We start from the raw sequence: 24,763 nt of genomic DNA, 5'->3' as shown, positions 1-24,763 counted from the left end.
GTGGAGCTTCCAACTCCAGCCAGGAAATAGCTCCTGAGGCAGTTTGTGCCACCAGTGCAGAATGGGCACTGGCCTCCACGGCATGGAGTGCTCTATTCAAGAATCTTCATTGCAGATGGGCAATCTCCTTCTTCCATTGTTTCAAGGATGTTGCAGGATGCTCTTTTGTTCTCCTGCCCCCGCCAAACAGGTGCTTTAGATAGTTCTGGGTGATTAATAACCGCCCTGTAGCATGAGCCGACTCTTGGCGCTCCTTACTCTGCTGTCACCTTTGATACTAAATTAATTTTAAGAATTCTTTCCTTCTTTCACCAAATACCACATTCAAAAACAGTACAGTAATACAGTACACATATTTCATACTTCCTTTTTTGTAATACTTCTTAAATGCATAATATATAAAGCATATGCTTATTGTAACTAAAGTTACCTTCATTGCCAACTATTATTATTTAAAATATTTAATGATATGAAGTAACCAGTGCATTAACTGGTAATATGGAATGCAACTCATTCCTTATTCTCATGGCTTTAGAAATTGACCCCAGCTTGGATTATAAAACTGAATCAAACTGTATACTTTATAAGCAACCAAGTTATCAATTATAACACACAGTGTTTTAAAAAGATAGGATTTCCAAAATTATTTGTAATATAAATGGCTTATAAGAAGGTTGTATATTGAAAATGACCTACAAATCTGAGAATGAAATTGACTACATACCAAACAATTATTATATTAAGGAGGCTATTCCCGTTTTAAAGATGAGGAAAGTGAGGGTCAAAAAGGGTAAGTAGCTAATTAAGAGTCTGGGAACTGAGCCAAAAATAAATGATGCTCTCTTCTTATGATATCAATTTTTTTTTTCTATGATACCAATTCTGAGGATCTATAATTTTATAGTGTAAGGAGCAGAAATCAACTCTGGCAGGCAACAGAGTGGGTTCCATTTGTTAATTTAGTATCTGAATACAATTAATAGACTTGGTCTTAATTAATAAGGCAAATAATCTGAAAAGTAAGATGTTTATAGATTAAGTTGCTAAAATATAGGTATTATTAGTATAACAATAGGATCTTCATGAAAAAACTGATAATTTTCTGCATTTATTTGATAGCTTCAATGAAAATAAGTTCTAAATATCCCATTGTTCTTAGCATCAGAATTTAGCATAAATACTTTGGTACAAAGATCTTTCATATTAATTACTGGAATTCCACACAACACCAAAAACCTGTAGTGACATATACGACAGAGCCAAATTAAAGGGGGTTAAAATTTCCAATGAGAACAAAAGTGAAAATTACTTACAGGCAAACTTTTTGTGAAAATCATTTATATTTCCCCTGAAGATTAATATGTATACATGGCTTGTGTAATTTATAATGGTGCACAATAATTCTTATACATTTTAAATTTGAGACTAGATTAAAAGAAAGAAAATCTGCAAGTGTCTAAGTGTTCAAGTCAGTCTGCCTTTAATAAGATAATTAAATCACCCCACTAATTGGGGGCAAGTAGAACATTCTAAAATGTTCCTAGTGCCAAGAGTGTTTATCTCATAATTTATTGCTATTAATCCTATATAGTCTCACTATATTAAGGATCTTTCTTTAATGTTCTACCCACTAAACTATGTCTGAGATATAACACTCATAACCTATAATTTAACAGTTATAATAACTGATAAAATCATAATTATACTGAAACAAAAAATGCACATGTACACGAAAAGGGAATTCAAGATGGGGGAGGAGTCCATTACAGATATAATATGGTATTCCTTATATGAAATCAAATTCTTATTAAATATTCCTTCCCTTAGATTGCTCTTTTCCTGAATTACTCCTTTACTCCAAAAACAAGGAGCAAGGGATATAGAGGTGAATAAAACAGCCTTGGTCCTGGTCCTCATATAGCTTCTAGTCAAAAGGAAGAGAAAGATGTTAAGCAAATAGTTACACAAATAAGATTAACAGCAGTTTTGGCAAATGTTACCTAAAAATGTACAAAGTGTAGTTTAAGCCTTTATTGTGGCAGAGGTGGGGTGGTCACAGAAGATTTTACTGTAGAAGAAATATCAAGTGAGGCATAAAAGACAAGCAGAAGTGAGAGTGAAAAGGCAAAGGATCTACGTGTAAAGGTTCTTACAGGGAAAATGGCTTGGTGTATTTGAGGCTCAGATGGAAGATCAAAGTGGCTCAGGGAAAATAAGGAAAAGTGAGGGTAGAGAACAGATAAACGTAGAAAGACGAGCAAGCAAGGTGTTTCAAGGCATGCTAGGAACTGAGAGCTTCATGCTAATTACAAGGGGAAGCCACTGAGGGAAGTTAACCAGCAAAATACTAAAATAAGATCTAAGTTAAAAAATAACATTGGCAGCTATGTGGGAAATGGGTTAGAATATGTTTAACTCCTAATTCAAACAAACCATCTGGGGTAGTTTGAGTCCTCTGTGAACCCCAGAAATTAATCCATTTCAAATAAAAAAAAAAAATTAATCCATTCCTGTGGGTGTGAACCTACTGTAGGTAGGACCCTTTGATTAGTTTACTTCAGTAAGGCATAGCCCAAGGTCAGTCTTAATCCTATTACTGGAGTCCTTTATAGACGGGGTGAATATACACAGAGACAGACAGAACACCCCAGGAGCTGACAGTCCCAGAACAGAAGTTGAAATCAACAGAATCAGGAAGTGAGAAAGCCACAAGTGCAGAGAGAAAGCTGGAGGAGGCCAGAGGATGAAAACGTGATCTGGAGGGGGAGGGAGCAGCCCATCAGAAGCCTCCATGTGCCTTGTTATGTAAGAGAGGATGCCAGGACCACTGGCAGCCAGTGCCAATGAAGTCTTTATTTGGAAATTTGTCTTGGCCTCAAAACTTTAAGTTTTTAAGTGAATAAATCCCCACTGTAAAAGCCAACTCATTTCTAGTATATTGCCTTGGAAGCCTTTTGTAAACTAAAATGCCCTCTATGAGAAAATAATGAGGTAATGGGGGAAATTTGAATGCTGATTCGATATCTGATGATATTAAATTGCTAAATTTTTTTAGGTGACAATAGCATTACAGTGTTCTTTCTTAAGCCCTTAGCTTTTAGAGATATATGTTGAAGTATTTTTGGATAGAGTGCTGTGTCTGGAATTACCTTTGAAATAATCCACTACTGGGGAAGAAGGAAGTGAGAAGATTAGACTTGTGAGAAGATTAACAATTAGTTGCTAACTGTTGAAGATAGGTGATGAGTAGACGGATGTCCATTATTCTCTCTCTTCTTTTTGTATTATTAAAAACCAAAAAGAGGAGAATAAAGGGAAGCTGGGAAGTCCTGGAGAGCAGATGGTTACTTGGACAGGGTGGCAGTAGTGGAGATGGACAGTCAGGGACAGATTTGAGCATTATTTTGGTAGTAGAAGTGATGAAATTTGATGACGGTTCAAATGTATACAATGAGGGATCTCTTGCTAATTTATGGCAAGGCCAAGAGGCCAAAAAGACAAAAATGGAAGATGTATATATTTGAGGTAGGGCAAAATCTGAACATCATTTGATGAACATCATTTTCATAAGACATTCAAGTGAAAACTCTGTATAAGAAAGCAGCTGGACATGAGGACCTAGGAGGGCTCAGAAGAATGGCCTAGGCTGCAATTTTAAATGTGGCCGTCATAAACATATAAATGGTACTTAAAACCATGGACATAGTATTTCAATCTAGATGCCTACGTAATAAGAGCCTGTGTGACAGGATCAAAACTGATATGGTTTTATCTTTTAAATAATTTAACGTTTTTATATGGAACATACACACCCTAAGTCATCAGAATCTTCTGTGTTCCTTATGCCAGTAAGTTTACCTCACCTGCTTGACTCCTGCAGGCATCTGAGTTTGTGATTCATAATGAACCAGGTATAAGTGAAACTTAATTAAATGAGACTAGTGAAAGGAGAGAGTACAGAATAAGAAAAGGAACCTAAGGAAAACCTATGGAAACCCAGCATTTGAAAGTGGTGGAAGAGGAAAAGTCAATGAAAGAAAGAGAGAAGGAGCAGCTAAGTCAGAGTTGTAGTGGACAATATGGCAAGTGTGGTATCACTGAAGTCAATGGATGAGAATATTTTAAAAAGAAGTCACCAGCTTTAAAAATTGGTGCTGAAAAGTCAAGTGAGAAGACTTGCCAAAAACTGTCCAATAATACAACACTTAAAATAATAGTGTGGATCAAAAGAAGCCAGATAGTATTGTTGTCACAGAAGGGGGCTGTACGATACTGATTCTTGAAATTTGAGACTTATTTTAATAAGATTCCTTTTGTATTAAAAAAAAAAAAGCAGCCAGATACAAAAAAATTAAACCCTTGTCATGCTATATGGATCCCATTTGGATCTCCTCCTGTCATACACTAGAAAAAAGGGCAAATTCCATTTTGTCACATAATATAGTTAAGGAATAAACTCTATTGGGGAAAGAGAAAACTAACAAGGACATGTCAGGAAAAAAGAAGGCAAGGTGCAGGCAGAACACCAGTTCTCTCTTTATCCCATATCGAAGCAGTCCAGGACTGCCAGGCCCAAAATGACTCTTCACTTTGGAGGACAGCTTCCCCTGATCTCTCTCCTTCCTTAAAATACTTGTAATACAAGCAGAGCTAGCTTGTCAGTTGAGAGGGAAGGATAATTAGCAGTATGGCATCTTACAGTCTGGATTTGGATTGCCAACTTTATAGGAGCTATCTGAGAATGCCAATAGCCCAATACCTGGAGGCCTTGGGTCCTATGGGGAAAAGCAGGAGTGGGAGAGGCAGGTCTAGTGTGAATCTGCTTTGGGGTAGAGCTCCTCCTATTGGAGAAGAGGGCCACCCTACCCTAGTCTCAACTGGCTTATTGACAGGTAGCCCCTATGAGATTTTACCAGGGTCATTTTTGGCAATTCCATTCATTACAACACAATTCCACACGATTCTGTTAATGAAAAGTACAAACAAAACAAAACAAAACAATAGTTCTCAAATGTTAACTCTGTAGGGAAAGCAAATTGATTCCCATAAAAATCAAGATAGTGATTTCCTTTAAAAAGATGGAGGAGACTGGGGGCACAAAGCACCTGTACAGTATTGGTAATGTCCTTTTTCTCTGAGTAACAGTCATATGGGTATTGGCTTTAAATAACTGGTTAAACTGTATACTTAAGTTTTGTCAACTTTTCTGTACGTGTAGAATATTGTACATTAATGAAAACATGTAATGGATATTGGTGACCTTTGTAAGAATAGTTTTGGTTTATGAGAGTAGGATGTAGCCAGATTGGGATTCACTGATGAGTGAATGGGAAGCCAGGATGTGGGGACAAGTAAAGACAAGTTTCTGAAGTTGCACCATGATAGAAAGGAAAAGCATAGCACAGAAGGCTAAGAGAAATCCAGGGAATTTTTTATTTTTAAAGATAAAAGAGACAAAACTAAAGCTTAAAAGCTTATGGGAAGCACCCAGAAAAGAGGCAGAGGTTGAACATACAGGAGAAATGTAAAAAAGCGTAGCATGCAGAGGTAAATCTGGCTATAAAACTTAGGTGGATAAACTGGCAGTACTAGCACAGATCTCAAACATGTTAATTCAGAAAGCCATATTAGATATACTTCTTTTGTTAAATTTATATACAGTCAAATTCACTTGTGTGTGTGTGTAGTCCTGTTTTAACACATGCACAGATTCTTGTAACTGCTACTACCAACAGAATACATAACAATTTTAGCACCCCAAATAATTCCCTAGAACTACCCCTTTGCTGTCAGATGCTCCGTCTACCCTTAACTCCTGGCAACCACTGATCTGTTTCCTTTCCTTACCATTTCCAGAGTTAACAAAGAAACGGAACCGTGCAGTATATAATCATCTGAGACTGGCCTCTTTCACTTAACATAACGCAAGAGAGATTTTCAAAGTTTTTGATATATCAATAATTCATTTCTTTTAATTGTTGAGTAATATTACATTGCATGCATGTACTAGTTTATCCATTTGCCACTGAAGGACATCTGTGCTGTTTCCAGGTTTTTGTGATTACAAGTAAAGCTGCTTTAAACATTTGTGCACAGATTTTTGTGTGAACATGTTTTTAGTTCTCTAGGATAAATACCCAGGAGTGGGATTTGCTGGGTCACATAAGTATGTATTTTTAGCTTTATATGAAATTGCCAAATGTCTTTCAGAGTGGCTATACCATTTTGCCCTCTCACCAGCAGGATATAAGAGTTCTAGCTGTTCTGTATCTTTACCAGAGGATTGTTGTTAATTTTTTAAAGCCATTCTAATAGGTATGTAGTGGTATCTCTATGTGGCTTTAATATGCATATAACCTTTAGAATTATCTAGAATAAATTTTGTCTATTCGTCAAAGAATCCTGCAGAGATTTTTACTGGAAACACATTAAATTTGTACCTCAATTTGAGGAGGAATAAAAATCTATACATCATTTTAACTATGTCGAGTCTTCCAATCCATGATACACTATGTCTCTCCACTTATTTAGATCTCCTTTGAATTTTCTAATCAGCATTTTATAGTTTTCGGCAAACAGGGTTAAATTATGACAGAAAAACAACAATGGCCATTCTTAAAATCCACATCTGCAATTTATTTGCACAGTAGAATTCTACTGGTTTAAATTAATGCAGTTTTAATATAGTAGGTTCTTCAAGGGGAGGAAGGTAGGGAGGTTGTTTATTTGATGGATGCAAAATAGTAGCACAAGTAATAAATGCTTCTACCCTAGTCAAAGAGCAATGATTTGGAGTGACCAATGTAAATATAGAAGGAAAAACAGATAATACCAAATTTTTATAAATAACAAAAACAATATATTTTAAAAACTACCTTAAATCACAGAAGGGCAAATAATATTACAGATAGGTATGCATAAGATAAAACATGCCTAAATGGGATTAAATGAACATGTTTCATCCTAAGTAAATCCATCTGTAAAAACAATCATTGAATTCTTTTGGTTTTTAAAACAATCAGTAACATAGGTCACAGTATTTCTTAGTCAAACAGGGAAGAAAGATCATGTGACTGTGAGAACACTTCTTTTTCATTTTCACTCCAAGCCTGTTCTAATCTATTTCTGCCAGTGACCATAAGGTCTTTATCTTGAAAGACTACTCATTTCCTTGCTCTTCATCCTCACCATACTCCTGTTCCCCAAGGGTTTAGCACTGGCTGAAGGCTGACAATCCAAAGGGAGAGAAGTTCAAGGAAAGAATGGTATCAAGTGCTCACAGGAAAATGTGCAGATTAACAAAGATGTACATTGGCATGAGTCTTAATGTCATCACCTCAGAATGATCAAATCCATCAAAATGTCTTCTGCTTTAAAATAAGTATTAAAATACAGGCTTACCCATTCATAAGAAAGAATCCAGCAGCCGCGCGCGATTCCCAGCAGCACATTCAAGGTTCGAAGAGGCTGTCCTGTGACCACATGAGTTGTAGTTTCACATACTTCCCAGGAAAATGAAAAGCCTTTCAATTTATTCACAACCTGAATGATGACATTCTGCTTTCTACAAAATAGAGGGGGGATAATCAACAAAATGAGTATGCACATGAATACCCAGGTTATTCCTTTAGGGGAAAACAAATAGAAAGCTAAAATTTTAAATTGATTTCTGCTATGGTGCTCATGTCTTAATTTATTTACATTCAATGAGTTGATATTTGGGAAAGAAGAAATCTTAAGATCTCAATTCTTGCTATTTTAGTAGATAAGAAAGCTGAGATCCCAGGGCTTTAAATGGCTTACCAGTGGTCACTGGACTGGTGATTAACAATGCCAGGATTAGAAACCAGACCTCCTAACACTAGCCCAGTTCTCTTTCTGCTATATCAGTTATTAACTTTTCAGATCTATTTGAACCACTTACATACTTTACTTTGAAAATATAACATTAATGACTGCCAAATATATAGTTTTCCTACTAAAAGGGAATAAAGACCCTTTATAAAAATCATCAGATGAATTCTTAGGGGAAATTTGACCCAGGCTCCTTATTTTCACAGATCTCATTATTTTAATCTTCTAGTCTCTCATTCTCTTCATGGTTTAAGCACCTCTGCTCTACCCATCCCCCCACCTCCCTTTTTAAAAAATATTCTTCCTGTCCAACTAATTCTCAAATTCCCATTTCGTCCTCTCTCCTTTTATAATCTTCTTTCTAATGTTTTTAGTTATTGATATAGTGTGTTTCTCTCCTCCCTCCATCCCACCTCCCCAAACAACTTTTGGAAATCCCCAATGAAATATAAAGGTATTGAAGGCTGCCTAAGCCACATAATGGCATACAAAATGAGTTAAATGAAATTTTGGGAAGTGGACTTGGCCCAGTGGTTAGGGCATCCGTCTACCACATGGGAGGTCCGCAGTTCAAACCCCGGGCCTCCATGACCTGTGTGGAGCTGGCCCATGAGCAGTGCTGATGCGCGCAAGGAATGCTGCGCCAGGCAGGGGTGACCCCAGCGTAGGGGAGCCCCATGCACAAGGAGTGCGCCCCATAAGGAGAACCGCCCAGTACAGGAATGGCGCTGCACACACACAGAGCTGACACAACAAGATGACGTAAAAAAAGAGACACAGATTCCCATGCTGCTGACAACAACGGAAGTGGACAAAGAAGACACAGCACATAGACACAGAGAACAGACAACTGGGGCGGGGGTGGGGTGGTGGTGATGGAAGGGAGAGAAATAAATCAATCTTAAAAAAAAAAAGGAAATGAAATTTTTTCCTCTCCAAGGGAAAGAGGCTATTATGATACTCTTCCCTGTACATTATGCTGTTTCTTCATTTTAGTGATCTTGGGTATGTCATATCAAGACCCAAGTTTTTTTATTTGTAAAATGAAAGGGTTGAACATTATCACAGTTAGAAACTCAAATATTAGAGAACGTTCTGGTACAGAAGCTGAATGGGTCAAGACCTAGGCTCCCACCACCACTCAACTAGAGAATCTGTGGTTATTGGGGTTGTAGAAACTATTCAATTAGGGGGAAAAAAGGCAAAAAGAGAGAAGGGAAAACCTCTAAACTGGATGCCCTTGAGAGCACTTTATTTCTGAATATCTATGATTCTCTCCATTCCAATTCTGGCAGCTGCCAGATATTAGTTGAAGGTACTATCAACAAGTGTCGTTTCAAAACACGGTAAATCAATATGGCATTAGAACATCCAGGTCTTGTTCTTAACTTCTGACAAGAAGTGTTTGTGGGGGAAAAAAAATAAGAGAATATAGCCTACATGCAAAGTTTTATTTTTAAATCCCAGATTGAGAAAATAACAAGCTATTAATGTTGTTCATTTTGGGTAAAAATTTAGACAAAAAAAATTTGACACCCATATTCAATATTAATTTCTGTTTTAGACTATTTGGAATGTTCAATATATTTTATAAAGCATTTACAACATTTTGAGTGAGTTACTTTTTAACTATATAACTAGTTGTGCTTGAATTATTAAATTCTTTAATTTCAGGCCCTGGGCAAGAAAAAGAACCCTGCTACAGAAAGCATTCTAAACATGCATTCATTTTGCAGCATATTTTTCATAGGAATGTCCCAATGTTTTGATGAATGCCTTAAAACCTAAAACAAATACATGATTGATATAAAAATATGGTTTTCCTCTTTAAACAGGAATGCAAAAATCTGTTACAAAGAATATGGAACTATATTTTTGTTGGATGTTCTTTATTGTGTTAAGTGTTTAAGGAAGATGATAAGAGCATGCCATCAAGCTATTAACCCTTCCAAAAATATGTAGACAGCTGCTTTAGTACTATTGCAGAAAGCTGTCTACCAAATTGTTTCTTTAAGAGCTTTCGGGGCAATGTTTAAGCCTGTATCCCTCCATTTTTTGGGAGGGGGATGAAAAGATTTTTGAGCAAAAGGAATAGTAAAATACTGTAGAACCTCTTAATGCTGTCTAAACAACTTTAAAGGTTTTCAGGGCTAAATTGTTCACATTAACTGCATTTTTACTTTCAATGATCTTCTAACTCAAATATTAATTATATAAAGAAAGTGACACAGGATAGGTCTATGAATTATTTATAAGCATGGTATTATATTTGAAAAAAATTTTATACTGAGTAGAAAGTTATCAAAACAGCTAGTACTTACTCAGATGGCATGCTTGTCATGACTAATGTTCTTGTTGGCTAGAGGTTTCAAAAGAGAAGGAACAAAAAACAGTCAAATATATAAAAATATTTTTCCCACAGAAATAAATTTAATAAGTTTTTTGAAAAGCTACATCGTTTAAAAATAAACATCTGAACATATATCAAAAAAAAAAAAGGCTTTATATTTCTGGAACAAATAGCCAAAGAGAGAGAAACTCAGATACCATCCCAAAACCTTTCCAAAATAACGTGGGATAGGAGGTAGAAGAGCAAAAGAAGGCTTCTCTCCAGAAGACAATTCTACTAGTTATCTAGTTGGCATCTAAGTTTGTCAATATCTTACATATACTTTAAGGAAGAAGAGGATAATTTTTGCAGGTTTAAGAATCATTTTCCCAAAAAATAAAAAGAAAAACAACAACAAAACAAAACAAAACCAAGGACTATTTTCCTAAGGCCACTAAACAATCATATTCCCGTGTCAGACACATACACAGTAATGCCTGTGCTTCTGCTGCATGGGTCAAGCTAATTCCTTCCCCCTTATGTATAGAAGCCTAGATAATGAAATTGCATACTGGTTGTACTGGTATCTGTTATTAATTGGAATTGTAAATTTTTTTCTAATAAAAGTTTTAAAATATTTTTTTACTTACATAAGAAATACATACTGACTGCAAAAAATGTAAATGCTATAATAATATATAATTAGAAATATAAATTCCCCCAGCCATAAATGACTGTTGTTTAACAATTAGGTATATATTCTATAAACTGTTCTTTCTCTGGGAGCGTGTATATAGAAAATTCATTTGTTTAGAAAATATATTTAATTAGGAATAAACCTCATGTCTAAAAACTGAAATAAATGGTTATTGTGCACTGCCATTGAAAATTATTTGGCTATCTTTTCTTATATCAGAGACTACAGAGTAATTTTGCACTATAGTTTTTTTTTCATTCCTGAAAAAGCACACTTGTTTGTTTTTTTTGGGGGGGAGAAATTTCAAATAAATGAAATTATCCATTTTTAAGTGAACAATTCAGTGGCATTTAGTACATTCACAATGTTGTGCAACCACCACCTCTATTTAGTTCCAAACATTTTTCATCACCCCAAAAAGAAATCCATTAAGCAGTTATTCCCCATTCTTCCTTCCCATGACAACCACCAATTTGCTTTCTGTCTCTACAGATTTACCTATTCTAGATATTTCATATAAATGGAGTCATATAATAAGTGATCATCTGTGTCTGGCTTCTTTTACTTAACATGTTTTTAAGATTCATCCATATTGTAGCATGTATCCTTTTTATGGCTGAATAGTATTCCACTCTCTGTATAGACCACAATTTGTTTATCTTTTCATTCCTAGATGGATATCTAAGTTGCTTCTACCTTTTGGCTGTTGTAAATAAATACTGCTAAGAATATGAATGTACATGTATTTGTTTGAATACTTATTTTTAGTACCTTTGAGTATATATCTAGGAGTGGAACTGTTGGACCCTAAGGCAATTCTATGTTTAACCTTTTGAGAATATTTAACTTTTTAAATAAAAATGGATTCATATTATTCAAATAGTTTTGTAACTGATCCAAGCTATTAATACTTAAAATTCAACAAGTGGATAGTATAAACATTACCTAACCATGGCACGCTTATTCATGTTTTGAATGGCCTATGTGAAGTAAATGAGAATGAGGAACAACAGGCATTCAAGGGGTCTCAGGTTGACAAAAAATGATGGTGTTGAAGGGTCATCTGTTCTATCAAAGTTTTTTAGCAAAGGTGGAGAAAAGAGAATGAAGAGGTAATAGGAATAAAAAATGCATTTAAAGGCACAACTCAGGGAACTGACAGCTAACTAATGGATAACTGTTACCCTGCTTTTTAGTTATTCCTCCATTATATTCTAAGATTTGCTCTTACCTATTTCTGATAACCACAAGTGGAATAATTATAGTACAACTCCTTTGGTTAAGTCTGGAGACTAGGTCTTTATGTGGGAGCCTTCTAAACATCAAAAAAGTTAATCTTGCTTTTGATGTCATCGTTGAATGGAAAACTATGCAGGTCCAGTGATATGACCAGCTCTAAATTAAATCTAAGAAGAGTCCATTCCACTCCATCTAGTTTTTCTTCTGAGGAACTATGAAGCCTGTAGGGTTTCATCTGTGGGAAGAACCCCATCTCTAGGATCAATGGGTAAAAGAGAAAGGAAAATGATTGTGACTACTACTTGACTTCTACAATGATAAGTTTTCACTTGAAAAGCCTTGTGTTTCAAAACTGAAAACTCAATCTCCAATTATTTCAGTCATTCTATGACTTAATCCTCAGACCTCTTATTAACTTATAATTACTCCCTAGGTTATCTCTCAAGCAACTTTGTAGTTTTAAGTACAATCCATATGTTGACAATTCCCAATTTCCTATCTCTAGCATAGACCTCTTCCCTGGCCTCCAGACTCAAATATTCTACAACTACCTATTTGACATCTCCATTTTGAGGTCTAATATTACATATATAAGGATATCAAATTTAACATGTCCAAACTAAAGTACTGATTTTTTTCTCCCAATTTACTCTTCCCATAGCTTAATATTAATTAATGGAAACTCTATTCTTGCTCAGGTTTAAAAAAATAATAATCATTGGTTTTCATTTTTTTCTCAAACTGCACAATCCAGTGACATATCCTATCAGTTCAACCTTCCAAATATACAGACTTTCATTACTTTTTACCACCTCCACTCCTAATATCCCTTCATCTTTCACACTGATCACTGCAAAAGCCCCGAAAAGAGTCTTTGTTAAAATCCTTGAGACGTCAATCAATGCTGAACACAGAAGCCAGTACCAGCCTGCTAGAACACTGGTTAGATCTGGTCTTGCTCTGCTCAAAGCCCCTGCTCCAGTCATTGCTCCTTGAACATGACAAGCATACTCCCAGTCCAGGGCCCTTCTGCCAGGAAGACATACAAATAAGAGGGTGTAGCAGTTTGACATAGTTATAAATTCCAAAAATAGATAATGGATTATGTTTGTAAATTGGTCTGAACCAGCATGATTAAGTTATGATTAGGGCTTCGATTGGGCCATATCATTAGGGTGCTGAGTCCTCACTGCTTGGTGGGTGGGGACTCACAGATAAAAGGCATAGCAAAGGACAGAGTTGAGGGTTTCTGATGTTAGAGTTTTGATGTTGGCGTTTGATGCTGAAGCCTTAAGCTGGATCCCCGGGAAGTAAGCACACAGAGGAAACAGAAGCCAGCCCCAGGAAGAGAGGAACCCAGGAAGCCTGAACCCTTGCAGATGTCAGCAGCCATCTTGCTCCAACATGTGAAACTACACCTTGGTGAGGGAAGTGACTTATGCTTATGGCCTGGTATCTATAAGCTCCTACCCCAAATAAATACCCTTTATAAAAACCAACCAATTTCTGGTATTTTGCTTTAGCACCCCTTTGGCTGACTAATACAGAGGGCTACATTAAGAGCACACTAGAACAGAAATCAATGGACCAGTCTTCAATGGACAAGAGAATAGTTGAAGAGTTCTTAATGAACTAGCAGAGCAGCCTTCAGACTACCTGAAATGCATATGCCTGTGTCCTGAAGACATAGGTCTCCAGGATGCCTATCATTTATAATCCTAATTTAAACTACTAATAATTTAAAATCCCAATAATAAAATCCTAAGTACTTGAGGTTACGAAGTTATGTTGTTTTTTGCAACCAGAAACCTATCTAAAAAGTGCTTAAGCAGTTATTATAATCCATTTGGACCTGGACTTCTTTAAGGCTTTTATTCTCTTTCTTACTGAACACACAGTACCAGATTTTGAGGGGCTAAGGCATTCATATCAAAGAGGGCAGAAGTAAAATACTCTTCACTTTAATGTTTATTTTAAAGAGAAAGAAAAACATTTAATACCAATGTGTGATAACAAGCAGGATTGGCATTTTAGAGAATGAGAAAAGGAGGCTAAAATTTAATGGTTTGCTTATGTGAGGTTTGAACAAGATTCAGAAATTCCAATATTTATTGCATTTTTTATCTATATGGAGTTTTATTTTGTGAAGACTAATGCAGTTACCAAGTAGAAATAGACATCTAACGAGAACAAATTTCTTGGGAGTAGAATTTTCCTGTTGAAAATGTGATTGTCCTGGAGTCAGGAATTCTCACACTAATTGTCTTACCATCTATTAATATCTGTTAATATCATTCAAGAAAAAAAGAAACATATGACCCCTATTATTGTCTGGGCAAAGAAAGGATTACATGATTTCAAGTCAACAGGAGACTGGATAGTACATCCCATCCTAGGCTGAGGGAGAGAACTGTTTGGAAATTCAAAACCCAAAATGGAAGTCTAAATGGAGAGGAAAAATATACAGAAGGCAAGAAAATAATTCAAACAAAAAAATATTGTTTTTCTATATCCCTCTGACTTGTATATGTCTGATAAGAAATCTAGAAGACTAGAGGCTCATTTAGGCAGTCCAGCCACAGAACCTAAGAAAGATAAATACTCCCTAGAGTACGTTAACAAGTGCCAGAATAGATAGCACGTATTAAGACTGGTATGCCAAAAGGATCCTGGTCTGAAATGCAGTGATGAAATGAAAAGAGCAGTCTTTAGTAAGAGTAAGCATATAATGTCCTGTTTACATGATAAGATAGGAATTGGAAAGAATATCCAGTATGACTCTCTTGTTTAACCAAAGAAGTTCCTAAGAAGATGACATGTATTTATGCATGCAACTTACTTGGAAATATAAAACAAACAAACAACTAAGAGGGCTGATGACTGGAGAGATGGAAAGGTATATGATAAAGCAAAAATAGCAAAAAGTTAATTGTGGAATCAAGGCTATAGTGAAAAATTGTGAAATACTTTTTAAAAAACTCATGTAATTTAGGATATCACAGCTTTACTGAGCAATTCATGAATAGGGCAGCATCTCATTCAGAAAGCAGAAGGGAGCGCCACTGAGGGTGTGGAAGAAGTGCATATAGGTTGAATGCAGAAGCAACTGAGGAAACAATGCATTGTTTAGCACACATACCCTTCAGGGTTATCTGCTTCTATGGGGTTTGTGCCTTCTACAGTCTTTGAGGCATTTTATAACTCTTTATAAGTGTAAAAACTGATAGTAGTACAAAGAATACTTGTAAAGATTATCAGAAAACCTTTATAGCATCTGCAAAGTCTGCTGAGTATCTCAATCCAATTCAGTTCTGAATCCAGCCACCCAGAGTTAGGACAGCCCCCCAGGTTAAAGGCAATATCCGACAAGCTGTCCCTACAGGCACCAGTTGCATGTTTGGGGCCCAGGCAATAACTCCATTTTCTGACCAACTGGTTACAAATTCAGTGGTTCCCACTACCCCCTTAATTTTAATAATTCACTAAAATGACTCATAGAACTCACTGAAAGTGCCATACTTATGGTTACAGTTTTAATATTATAGTAAAAAGACACAAAGAAGAAGCCAAAAGAAGAGACTCATAAAGCGAGGTCTAGGAAGATCTCAGACAAAAGCTTCCATGCTCTCTCCATACAGAATTAGAATGCCTGACCCTCCAGGCACCACGACAGGCAATGTATTTTCTCAGTCATGGAAGTTCATCTTGGCTTTGAGGGTCCCGAGTTTACACGGGGTCTCAATACCTAGGCATGATTGGTAGATACAGTATCCATGTGGTTATGCTCAATCTGCAGCCCCCCTCTCCACCCAAAGGTCAGGGTGGTGGGCTGGTATAATCTGACACATTCATTTTGTATTAGCAAGAAAGTCACAACTGTACCTTAAAAAAAAAAAAATCCTAGTTTTCTTTGTGAAATAGAATTTACGATCTTAATTAAAAATTTTAAGTGTCAGTTTGTCCCAGGATATGAAAAGGCATACTGAAGATAAAAATTTGCAAAATAATTTTATATGTGTTAGTTTATGATACCTAGGTTGAAGCCAAAGCTACAAAGGGTGGTAAAATTTTAGAATGTGCTTAATGTTGATGGCCTTAGTTTTTGGGTTACTAATGTAACTGAAGGTTAAGAAGTAATAAATGATTTAAGATTATCAAATCATTTTATAGATGCCTTTTTACTTTCTAGTATATTGTAAAATGGCCATAAGTAAATATGTAAAATTATTGAAACTTGCCGAACTAGAATTCAGATGCCTTGATCTCTGACGACTGTAAAACTATATAACCTTTATCTTGTGATTGTAAAAACCTTGTGACTGACTCCCTTTTGAACTCCCTTCCCCTGTCCTATTTTACAACTTTGAAATCTTATGATGACTAGACAGCCCCTTAATATTTATTAATGAAGGAACCTGAGCCAGTCCAGAACTAAGTCACCCCAATTACTCATTAGCATAAACTTGCCTGTCTTTGGATACTATAAAACTATCAAAAGTACTACAGTTCAGACAGACAGATTTGAGGCTGGTAGGCCATTTGTTCTCCTTGCTATGTACTAGCAATAAACTCTTTCTCTCTTTGAAACCCCAAATGTCTCAGGAATTGGTCATTATGAAGTACACTGTACAGAGAACCTCGATTTACTTGGTAACACTAATTAACGGCTTTGCTTACAATACAAAAATATTTTTTACTTTCTAATTTGCTTAGATAGAAAAGACTGTATATTAACAGAGTAATTTTTTGTCCTTTATTTATGCCTGATTGTTTAAGAAAAGCAACCGTTACTCACGTGTGTGTGAGCATCTATGTTTATTTAATGTATTTTTATCACTTTGTATTTTTAATGTATTATCATCACTTTGAGTAATCAGGTATCTAGTATTATTTCTTAGGCACCCATGATTCTTTTTTTTTTTTAACTCGATATTTATTTATTTATTTATTCCTCTCCCCTTCCCCACCCCCCACCCCAGTTGTCTGTTCTCTGTGTCTATTTACTGCGTCTTCTTTGTCTGCTTCTGTTGTTGTCAGCGGCACGGGAATCTGTGTTTCTTTTTGTTGCGTCATCTTGTTTTGTCAGCTCTCCATGCTTGCGGCACCATTCCTGGGCAGGCTGCACTTTCTTTCGCGCTGGGCGGCTCTCCTTACGGGACGCACTCCTTGCGCGTGGGGCTCCCCTATGCGGGGACACCCCTGCATGGCACGGCACTCCTTGTGCGCATCAGCACTGCGCATGGGCCAGCTGCATGAGGATCTCCCATGTGGTAGACGGACACCCTAACCACTGGGCCTGATTCTATCTTGATGTATTGTCCAATACTCCTCTGATTATATGCTTTATGAAAAATCCCTGATATTGTTTAATTCCCTTGCTACCCATAATCATGTTTTACCTTCATGGAAAACATTAATCAAAACTCTTAACTAAGTTCTGTTGAGCTTTCTTATATTTAGCAGAGTCCTAGTAGTACTTTGCTGGTATTAGACAACAGTAATATTGTGTTACCAGTCATAATTTCAGTTAGTCTTACTTCTATAATTTGAATCTAGCACCTTCTAGGCCAATAGCTTTCAAGTGCTGATGTGCATCAGACTTATCTATGAAGTTTTATTAAGCTATAGATGTCCAGCACCTAATTCAGGCTTATTGAGTCTTTTATGTGATATTCTGGTATATCCTTATTTTACTCTGTCAGTTGTACCTCAGGGTTAATATGCCATACCTTAGGATGTTTATCCTCTATAAAAATTACAGCGATATTTTTGTTAAGTAAAATAAAAACAGCTGCCTGCAATGCGCATTGCTGACAGGGACCCCTTTCCAAAAAGGGTTTTTCTAGAAAACAAAAACAACTGACCTGCAGGAACTTTTGGAGAAAACTGAACACATACCACAGAAGTACAAATTAGCAACACATGGTGATAAAACTAGTCTTGGTCGGGCAGAGAGAGCTCATCAAAATGGACAAACAGGACCAGATGTAGCTCAGTGGCTGAGCGCCTGCCTCCCACGCACAAGATCTGGGGTTCAATACCTGGTACCTCCTAAAAAAAAAATGGAGAAGCACACCAGGCTAATCAAAGTATATGTGCTCCACACTTGGTAAGACCTGTCCCCCATGTAAAAATGGAAGCTTAATGGCAGCCAATCAGAACATTTCCCCTTGCTTCTGTGTCCACCCTAGATGAGCTTCCCCGTTTCTCCCCTTCTACTGAGCTCCCTTCTTTCTGAGTGGAATGCTGCCAGACTTGCGAATCACTCAATAAAGCTGTGAGAGCCATATTTGTTTTAGCGTGAAGTTTTAAACACTTCTGCAAATAATCTTTTTGTTTTTTATAAATCATAGTTAACATTTAGTGACTTCTTTGAAAATGGGCTTTAATTACTGTCCTTAAATTTTATTTTTTTTTTGTAATGGCTGTATTATTTTGTTTTGCTTGCCACACACAGAAACATAAACAAAACAATATCTTTGTTAGTAGCATTTTCTCATTAGGGACTCTTATCAGACATTTCACCTTTGAAAATTATCAGTGGTAAACCATCTATGACCATTTGAAGTCTAGATAGTTTTCCCTCTGATGCTTGCCTAAAGGCTCTGTAATCAGCCACAAGTTAGAGTTTGTGTCATCAACAGAGGAGGACTACTTCCACGGACAAGAAAGGTACCGAGTAATCCCAACTATTGAGGCTTCAAAGAATAAACTACTGGGTACAAGCTTCTGAGAGTATAGCTTAGACAACTTTCACTGTATCATTGGGTTGAGTCAGGATTTCCAGAACTCTTTTTAATCAATATGTAGACAACTTTAAGAGACTATTAATTTAATATCAAGAATAACAAGAATTACACTGAACTAAATAAATTGATTAGGGAAATATTGTTTACTAATTTTGGTTACTGATATTGTTTAATGTTCTTTCTATAAAAGTTCTTTCTTCCTAAGCTATCTGTAATTCATAATATAGTATTTATTGCTTTTGTGAACTAAAATAAAATATTTTTTAAAAATATGATTACAAATGACCCCCTCATAATTTGGAAACTCTTATTCAGGCAGGTTAGTATAGGGAAAGGGAAGACGTGGGTCACAGCAGAGGCCCAGCAGACCACATGGCCACGAGACCACATGGCTGTGAGACCCCGTCCGGGAACATCCTGAGGGGTCCCAAGTGATTCCGGCTACAAGAATCGCATCTGGAATGAGAATCCCACTCAGGTCAAAGGAAAGACCTGGATATCCTCAAAACGCCTCACTGGTGGCCCCTGAGAACTACAGGTGGGACAACCAACCAGAACAGCAAACAGCTGGGGCCCGACCCCACATTACCAAGGGGGAGGAGGAAGGACTTTAAACAGGCCTGACCTGGGGCCGACGCGTGCACCTCCTTCTGCAGCACGCCAGCAGTCCGTGCCTTGAATCATGTACATTTCTCGTTTTCTTGTTTCTTAAAAACACTTTACTCCTTTGCCGACCCTATGGTGTGTCCTTAAATTCTTTTATGTGACATAAGCCAAGAACCTAGAAGCCCAGAAACCAGAGCCATCCAATAACATTATTAAGTCTCTTACTTTTTGAAGCAATATAGTTATTTTTATAGTTTAAGAATATGGCCTCTTTCTACCAGGATATAGCTGGAAAAACTGGTTATACAACCAAGCTCATTTAATCAGGTGTAAAAAGCCACTTTTAAGGACCTAAGAGTGACTTTAATTATGGAGCCTATGCCAACAAAGTCCTCCCAGAAAAGCTGTCCTGGTAACTGGTTTACAAAATCCTAACCTTATAGTTGCTAAAGAAGGTTGCTTCTGAAAGGCTAGGAACCCAAGGATATTTTGGAGACCTCAAGATAAGAAAATCCACCCAAATTTGTAGGTGCTGCAAGTAAAGTCTAGTGGAGAGATTGAGATTGAGATTGAGATTGAGGTTTTTTAGCCCTGGCGTAACAAATGATAAAGGGTTCCACAAGTCCAATCAAATTCCTTATGAAAATAGAAGTTAATTTTGTAATTTTCAGTATGGCTCTATTTTCCTTCAAATACTTAAGCCTACAAACACCCTTGCTGCCACTATGTAAATATCTAATGCAATAAATAAAATAACCTGCCTTCTTTTGTAATCAGAATAATCTTTCTTTGATTATTTTGATCACAAGGGAAAAGAGACTATAGGTGAAAATTGTGAACAAGATTTTTAAATGGAACAAGAGAAAGGTTTGTGGCTTATATTATTTCTGAGCAATTTTCACATAGGTAAACTGTGGTAAAGTGATAGTATTGCAAGTAATTCTTGTTCATAGAAATGCAAAATCTGCCCAGTGTAGGTTCAAGTGACTTTCCATCCCCATTGTGAGAGAAGCCAGTTTTATACCTATTCATCAAAGTCATTTCAACATTCCTAATCGTCTATCAATGTATTTACTCTTTGGATTCTCCTTTAAACAGAACATAACACCCTTCTATTTTCCCCTATTAACTAAGGAGTTAAATAAATCCTTGCTACTTATTTATGTTAGTATGAGAGCCATAATAGTAACTTCCTAAAAATAATTATCCTTTAAAGAGATAATGGGTAGATGGGTGTCCACTGTTTTTTTTCCTCTATGTTTGAAAATTTTTATAAGATAAAAAAATTATCCAAATGCATATATCATTTAATCAGCAAAACATGACAACTTTTGCAGACTCAGAGGGTTAAGTTATCGCACTTATCCCTTATAGAACTTTAGCCTAGCTAGCATTCTGCAAGTTCTTTTGAGTTAAATAAAATTTCCTTATAAGAAAGTTAATGTATTTTTTATCCTCTTAGAAGGCTACCACCATTGAAAAATCCTAAAAAAACACTTTAATAACAATCAATTATACAAAGAGAATATATGAGGCATGAGAAATACAACCAGCTGCTATGGATCAAGAACAAGATTGTATTTCAGGAAATCTTTTTACAGTTTACTTGTTAGTGATTTTATATTTGACAGGCCAGCCGGCCTTTCCTTATCTCATGTGTCTCATCTGAAAAATGAGATGCTGAATTACTCCCAGAGTGTGACATGATTAATAATTTTGGTCGAAGTAAAAATTGATACAAGTAGTTTTGCAAATTATAATCTTCACAGAATGTAATTACATGAAAATATGAGCCATTTTTAAACCTAGGCATTTATCTTTGTAAACTTCACATCTGTGTCATATTTCACTGATGGGTTAATAAAAAAGCTGAGAGGACCTAATCTCTTTAATGATGGCGACTGTTTTAGTTTCCTTGTTGAAAAGCAAATACCATGCAAAGGGTTGGCTGAAACAATGGGAATTTATTGGCTCACTGCTTTGAGTCCAGGAGAAGTCAAATCAAGTCATCATCGATATGATAATTTCTTCCCAAAGACTGGCATTCTGGGGCTGGCTGCAGGCGATCCGTGGTCCTTGGCTGTTCTGTCACATGACAATGCAATTGATGGCACCATCTCCTTTCTCTTCCTGCCTCATTGGCTTTCAAATTCTGGCATCCACGGCTTTCTGTATCTGAATTTCATTCTGTTTATAAAGGACTCCAGTAATAGGATTAAGCTTCATCCTGATTGAGCTGGGCCACACTTTAACTGAAGTAACCTCATCAAAAGGTCCTATTTACAGTAGGTTCACACCCACAGGAATAGATTAAGTTTAATATATTTTTCTGCAGTACAAATCTCCAAACCATCACAGTAACCAACCCTTCCTTTTCCATGAAATCTGTACCTTAAGGTGATTATTATAGTGAACAAATCTAATGAGAATCAGTAAACCTCTTTTCCATTAATAGAAAAGACCAAAAAGACCAACTAACATTAGGACCAGTCATATTGGGTATTGAAAAATCATAGTCATTTTCAATTAAGACCTGAATGTACCTGTCCAATAATATGCATTTCCATTTTATCAAAAGTTTATTCTCTATGACAATATTGAACTTTACCTAAGCCCTGAGCTCCCAGAAAACAGTGCTGATTTAAAAATCTTCTCACCCTTTTATGTTTTGAGAAAAGGCTAATGGCAAAGGACCACTCTGCTTTCACATATTCCAAGGTAAAACCCACTACCATCCTTTCCTCAGTGACTCAGACAAGACCATCGCCATCCCTCCTCATGATTCCCATAAAACTTGCTAGTGACTCCTTAATCTGCCCCTGCAAAACTCAAGGCCCCTTCCTTTACTTTGAGACATTCTTCATTAATGCATATTCTTCTTAGTACAAGTCTTAATAATACAATCATCTCCTTAATTGCATGGTGCAGCTTGTCTTTCACAGTTTTGGTGCCATGACTTGGATGAGATTGGCCCTCACCTTCAGCTCCCCATCTCCTCATCCAGGTAATGAACACTCCCAAGATTTCTTTGTACTCCATTTCTGACTGGCAATCCATCAACCCAATGTTGAGTCCACCTGTTGATCCTGTTCTGGATGTTTGTCTGTTAGTAGCATGGTAAGAATTTGATTTTGAGTCTTCATGAGTACTCCCCTGTTTTCTGTTTCCGACTTCTTTTTGTTTTATAGTCTGACCAAGCAAATTTATGGTTTATACAGCTCTTGTCTCCACTGGGTAAAGATGACAGAGAATCTGATTGGTTAGTTTTTCCTGTTTGCTTATTTTTTATTTTGAGCTCAAATCAATAAAGAATCTTATGCTTCTGGGAAGTAGATAAATGATGTGGTTAGTTCTCTATTTCTTTTTTATGCCCGTGTGGCAGTTTGATATTATTTATGAATTCCAAAAAGAGATAAAGTCTGTAAACTGGTCTGATCCTCTGGGCATGATAACTCTTTGATTGTATTAGATTCAGCTGAGTCATCTGATTAAGTTATGGTAAGATTAGGGCTTTTATTCAACCACATCATTAGAATACGACTCAACATTGAGTTCTAGTCCCCTTGGTGGGCTGATAAAACAGATTCTCACATGGAAGTAGACAGAAAGAGAAGAAGAACATAGCGGAAGAAAGACAGCTCATTAGGCACTGCAGAGGCCCTGGGAAGAGAGATGAGCCTGATAGTCTAGAGCTGACCTTGTAAAGAGAACAGAGAAGCTGAGCCCTGAAAGAAGTGAGCCTCGGGGAGAGAAACAAGCCTTATGCAAGCCTACCTCTGAGATCTTTGCATTAGCACCCCTTTGGCTGACTAATACAATCTGACTCATGGCTGAAATATCAGAATTGAAGCTATAAGCTGTGTCAGTCACGTTTATATGTATACAATTCAGAAGGACTGTTACTTTGCATTGTATACATATTTATTACCTCTAGAACAGAGGTTCTTAACCTTTTTTTGTTTCACGGACCCCTTTTCCAGTCAGGTGAAAACCACGGGCCCTTTACTAAGTCCATACTATACTGTGTATTATTTAATAAATATATCACACCCACACTAACATGTCCCAACAAGAATAATGTTTTTTTTTTTTTGAATTTCAATTCAAGCTCATGGATCCCTGTTAAGAACCCCTGCTCTTGAAGGCAGGAAAATTGAATTATAAACTCTTTTAAAGAAGCTTGAGTCTGTCTTAAAAATAATTAAGTACTTATAAATTTATATTCCTAAAATTCCCAGAAATTAAGGATACTGAACTTCCAGTAATATTTTCAAATGTGATAAAAAGAAAAGCATTCTTACAGAAATGAACTGTTTTATGAATTCAAGTTCATATAATTTAGGTAAATTTTGGCAAATAATACTAGTCAAATATTTTGGTTTAATAAAAACAGCCATGTCTTCTCTGAGTCATCAGTGTTAAATATAATAAAAGCATATCTTTTCTTTCTACTTTGGTATGCTCTTCTTAAACTTATATAGATTTACTAATCAAATAAGCTAACATAACTTCTACTCAATGTTTAAGATCATGACGAAGACAAATTTGTGTTTAACCTAAGTGATTTGTTTTGATAACTTATTTCAAGAGTGTGTTTTATATATGAAAGATTAAGGATAATTTCCAAAATTTTAGGTAACCTTACATTTTGAACTGATGATAAACTAAATTAATTAGTGGATACTCATTGGATACCTACATCATTTCTCACAAAAATAGAATACAGAAACACTGATTACTAAGTGTAATTTTAAGTAAATATGCTTTGTTTCTTTTTTATATGCTATGGAGAGACCATATCTTTGAGTCTGAAATGAAATCTTCATTTCTATCATTTTAAGAATTGCAGAAATGCTGTTATATAAAAGACAGCGCAAAATTACCTAATTCCAGAAGTTACTTTGGTTAAATGTTATATGGTTTACATATATTACATATGGTTTACATATGGCTATAATTAGCAGCAATAGTTTCAGAGAAATTTGTTTACAAACTCATAATTTTCAAGGATAAGAGTAATTCAGTCCTGAAGTCCCCAAAGAACTTTCTTTGTGGGTTAAAACTATCAATATTTTTATAGTTTTGGACATTGAAACTGAGAGATTTTTTTAATGCTTACTTATAAATCCATTTGAAGACAGCAACAATCAAGCACTGCATACTAGTTTTGACCTTGCAGAGCTCCTGAAATCAGTCTTCAAGTGTCACTTTGTTCCAGAATATGAAAGAGCATAAAATAGAAAATAGACCAAATTTCACTCAAATATATACCTGAAAATATAATACCTG

The 24,763-nt window shown here is 36.1% G+C and overlaps 1 protein-coding gene across 6 annotated transcripts in view; it reads right to left on the bottom strand.

Moving 5' to 3' along the window:
• MCPH1 (microcephalin 1) overlaps positions 1-24,763 on the bottom strand; it is a 268,454-nt gene that overhangs the window by 172,397 nt on the left and 71,294 nt on the right. For all 6 annotated transcript variants that reach the window (XM_004472356.5, XM_058288019.2, XM_023582753.3 and 3 more), the window contains exons 10-11: positions 10,176-10,213; positions 7,402-7,564 (exon numbers count right to left, since the gene is read on the bottom strand). In XM_004472356.5, the coding sequence (XP_004472413.2) occupies positions 7,402-7,564; positions 10,176-10,213 (201 nt within the window). The remainder of the gene's footprint in view (positions 1-7,401; positions 7,565-10,175; positions 10,214-24,763) is intronic.

Source organism: Dasypus novemcinctus, chromosome 25 (genome assembly GCF_030445035.2).
Source record: "Dasypus novemcinctus isolate mDasNov1 chromosome 25, mDasNov1.1.hap2, whole genome shotgun sequence".
NCBI classification, from domain to species: Eukaryota; Metazoa; Chordata; class Mammalia; order Cingulata; family Dasypodidae; genus Dasypus; species Dasypus novemcinctus.
This window is presented reverse-complemented; position numbering and strand designations above follow the sequence as displayed.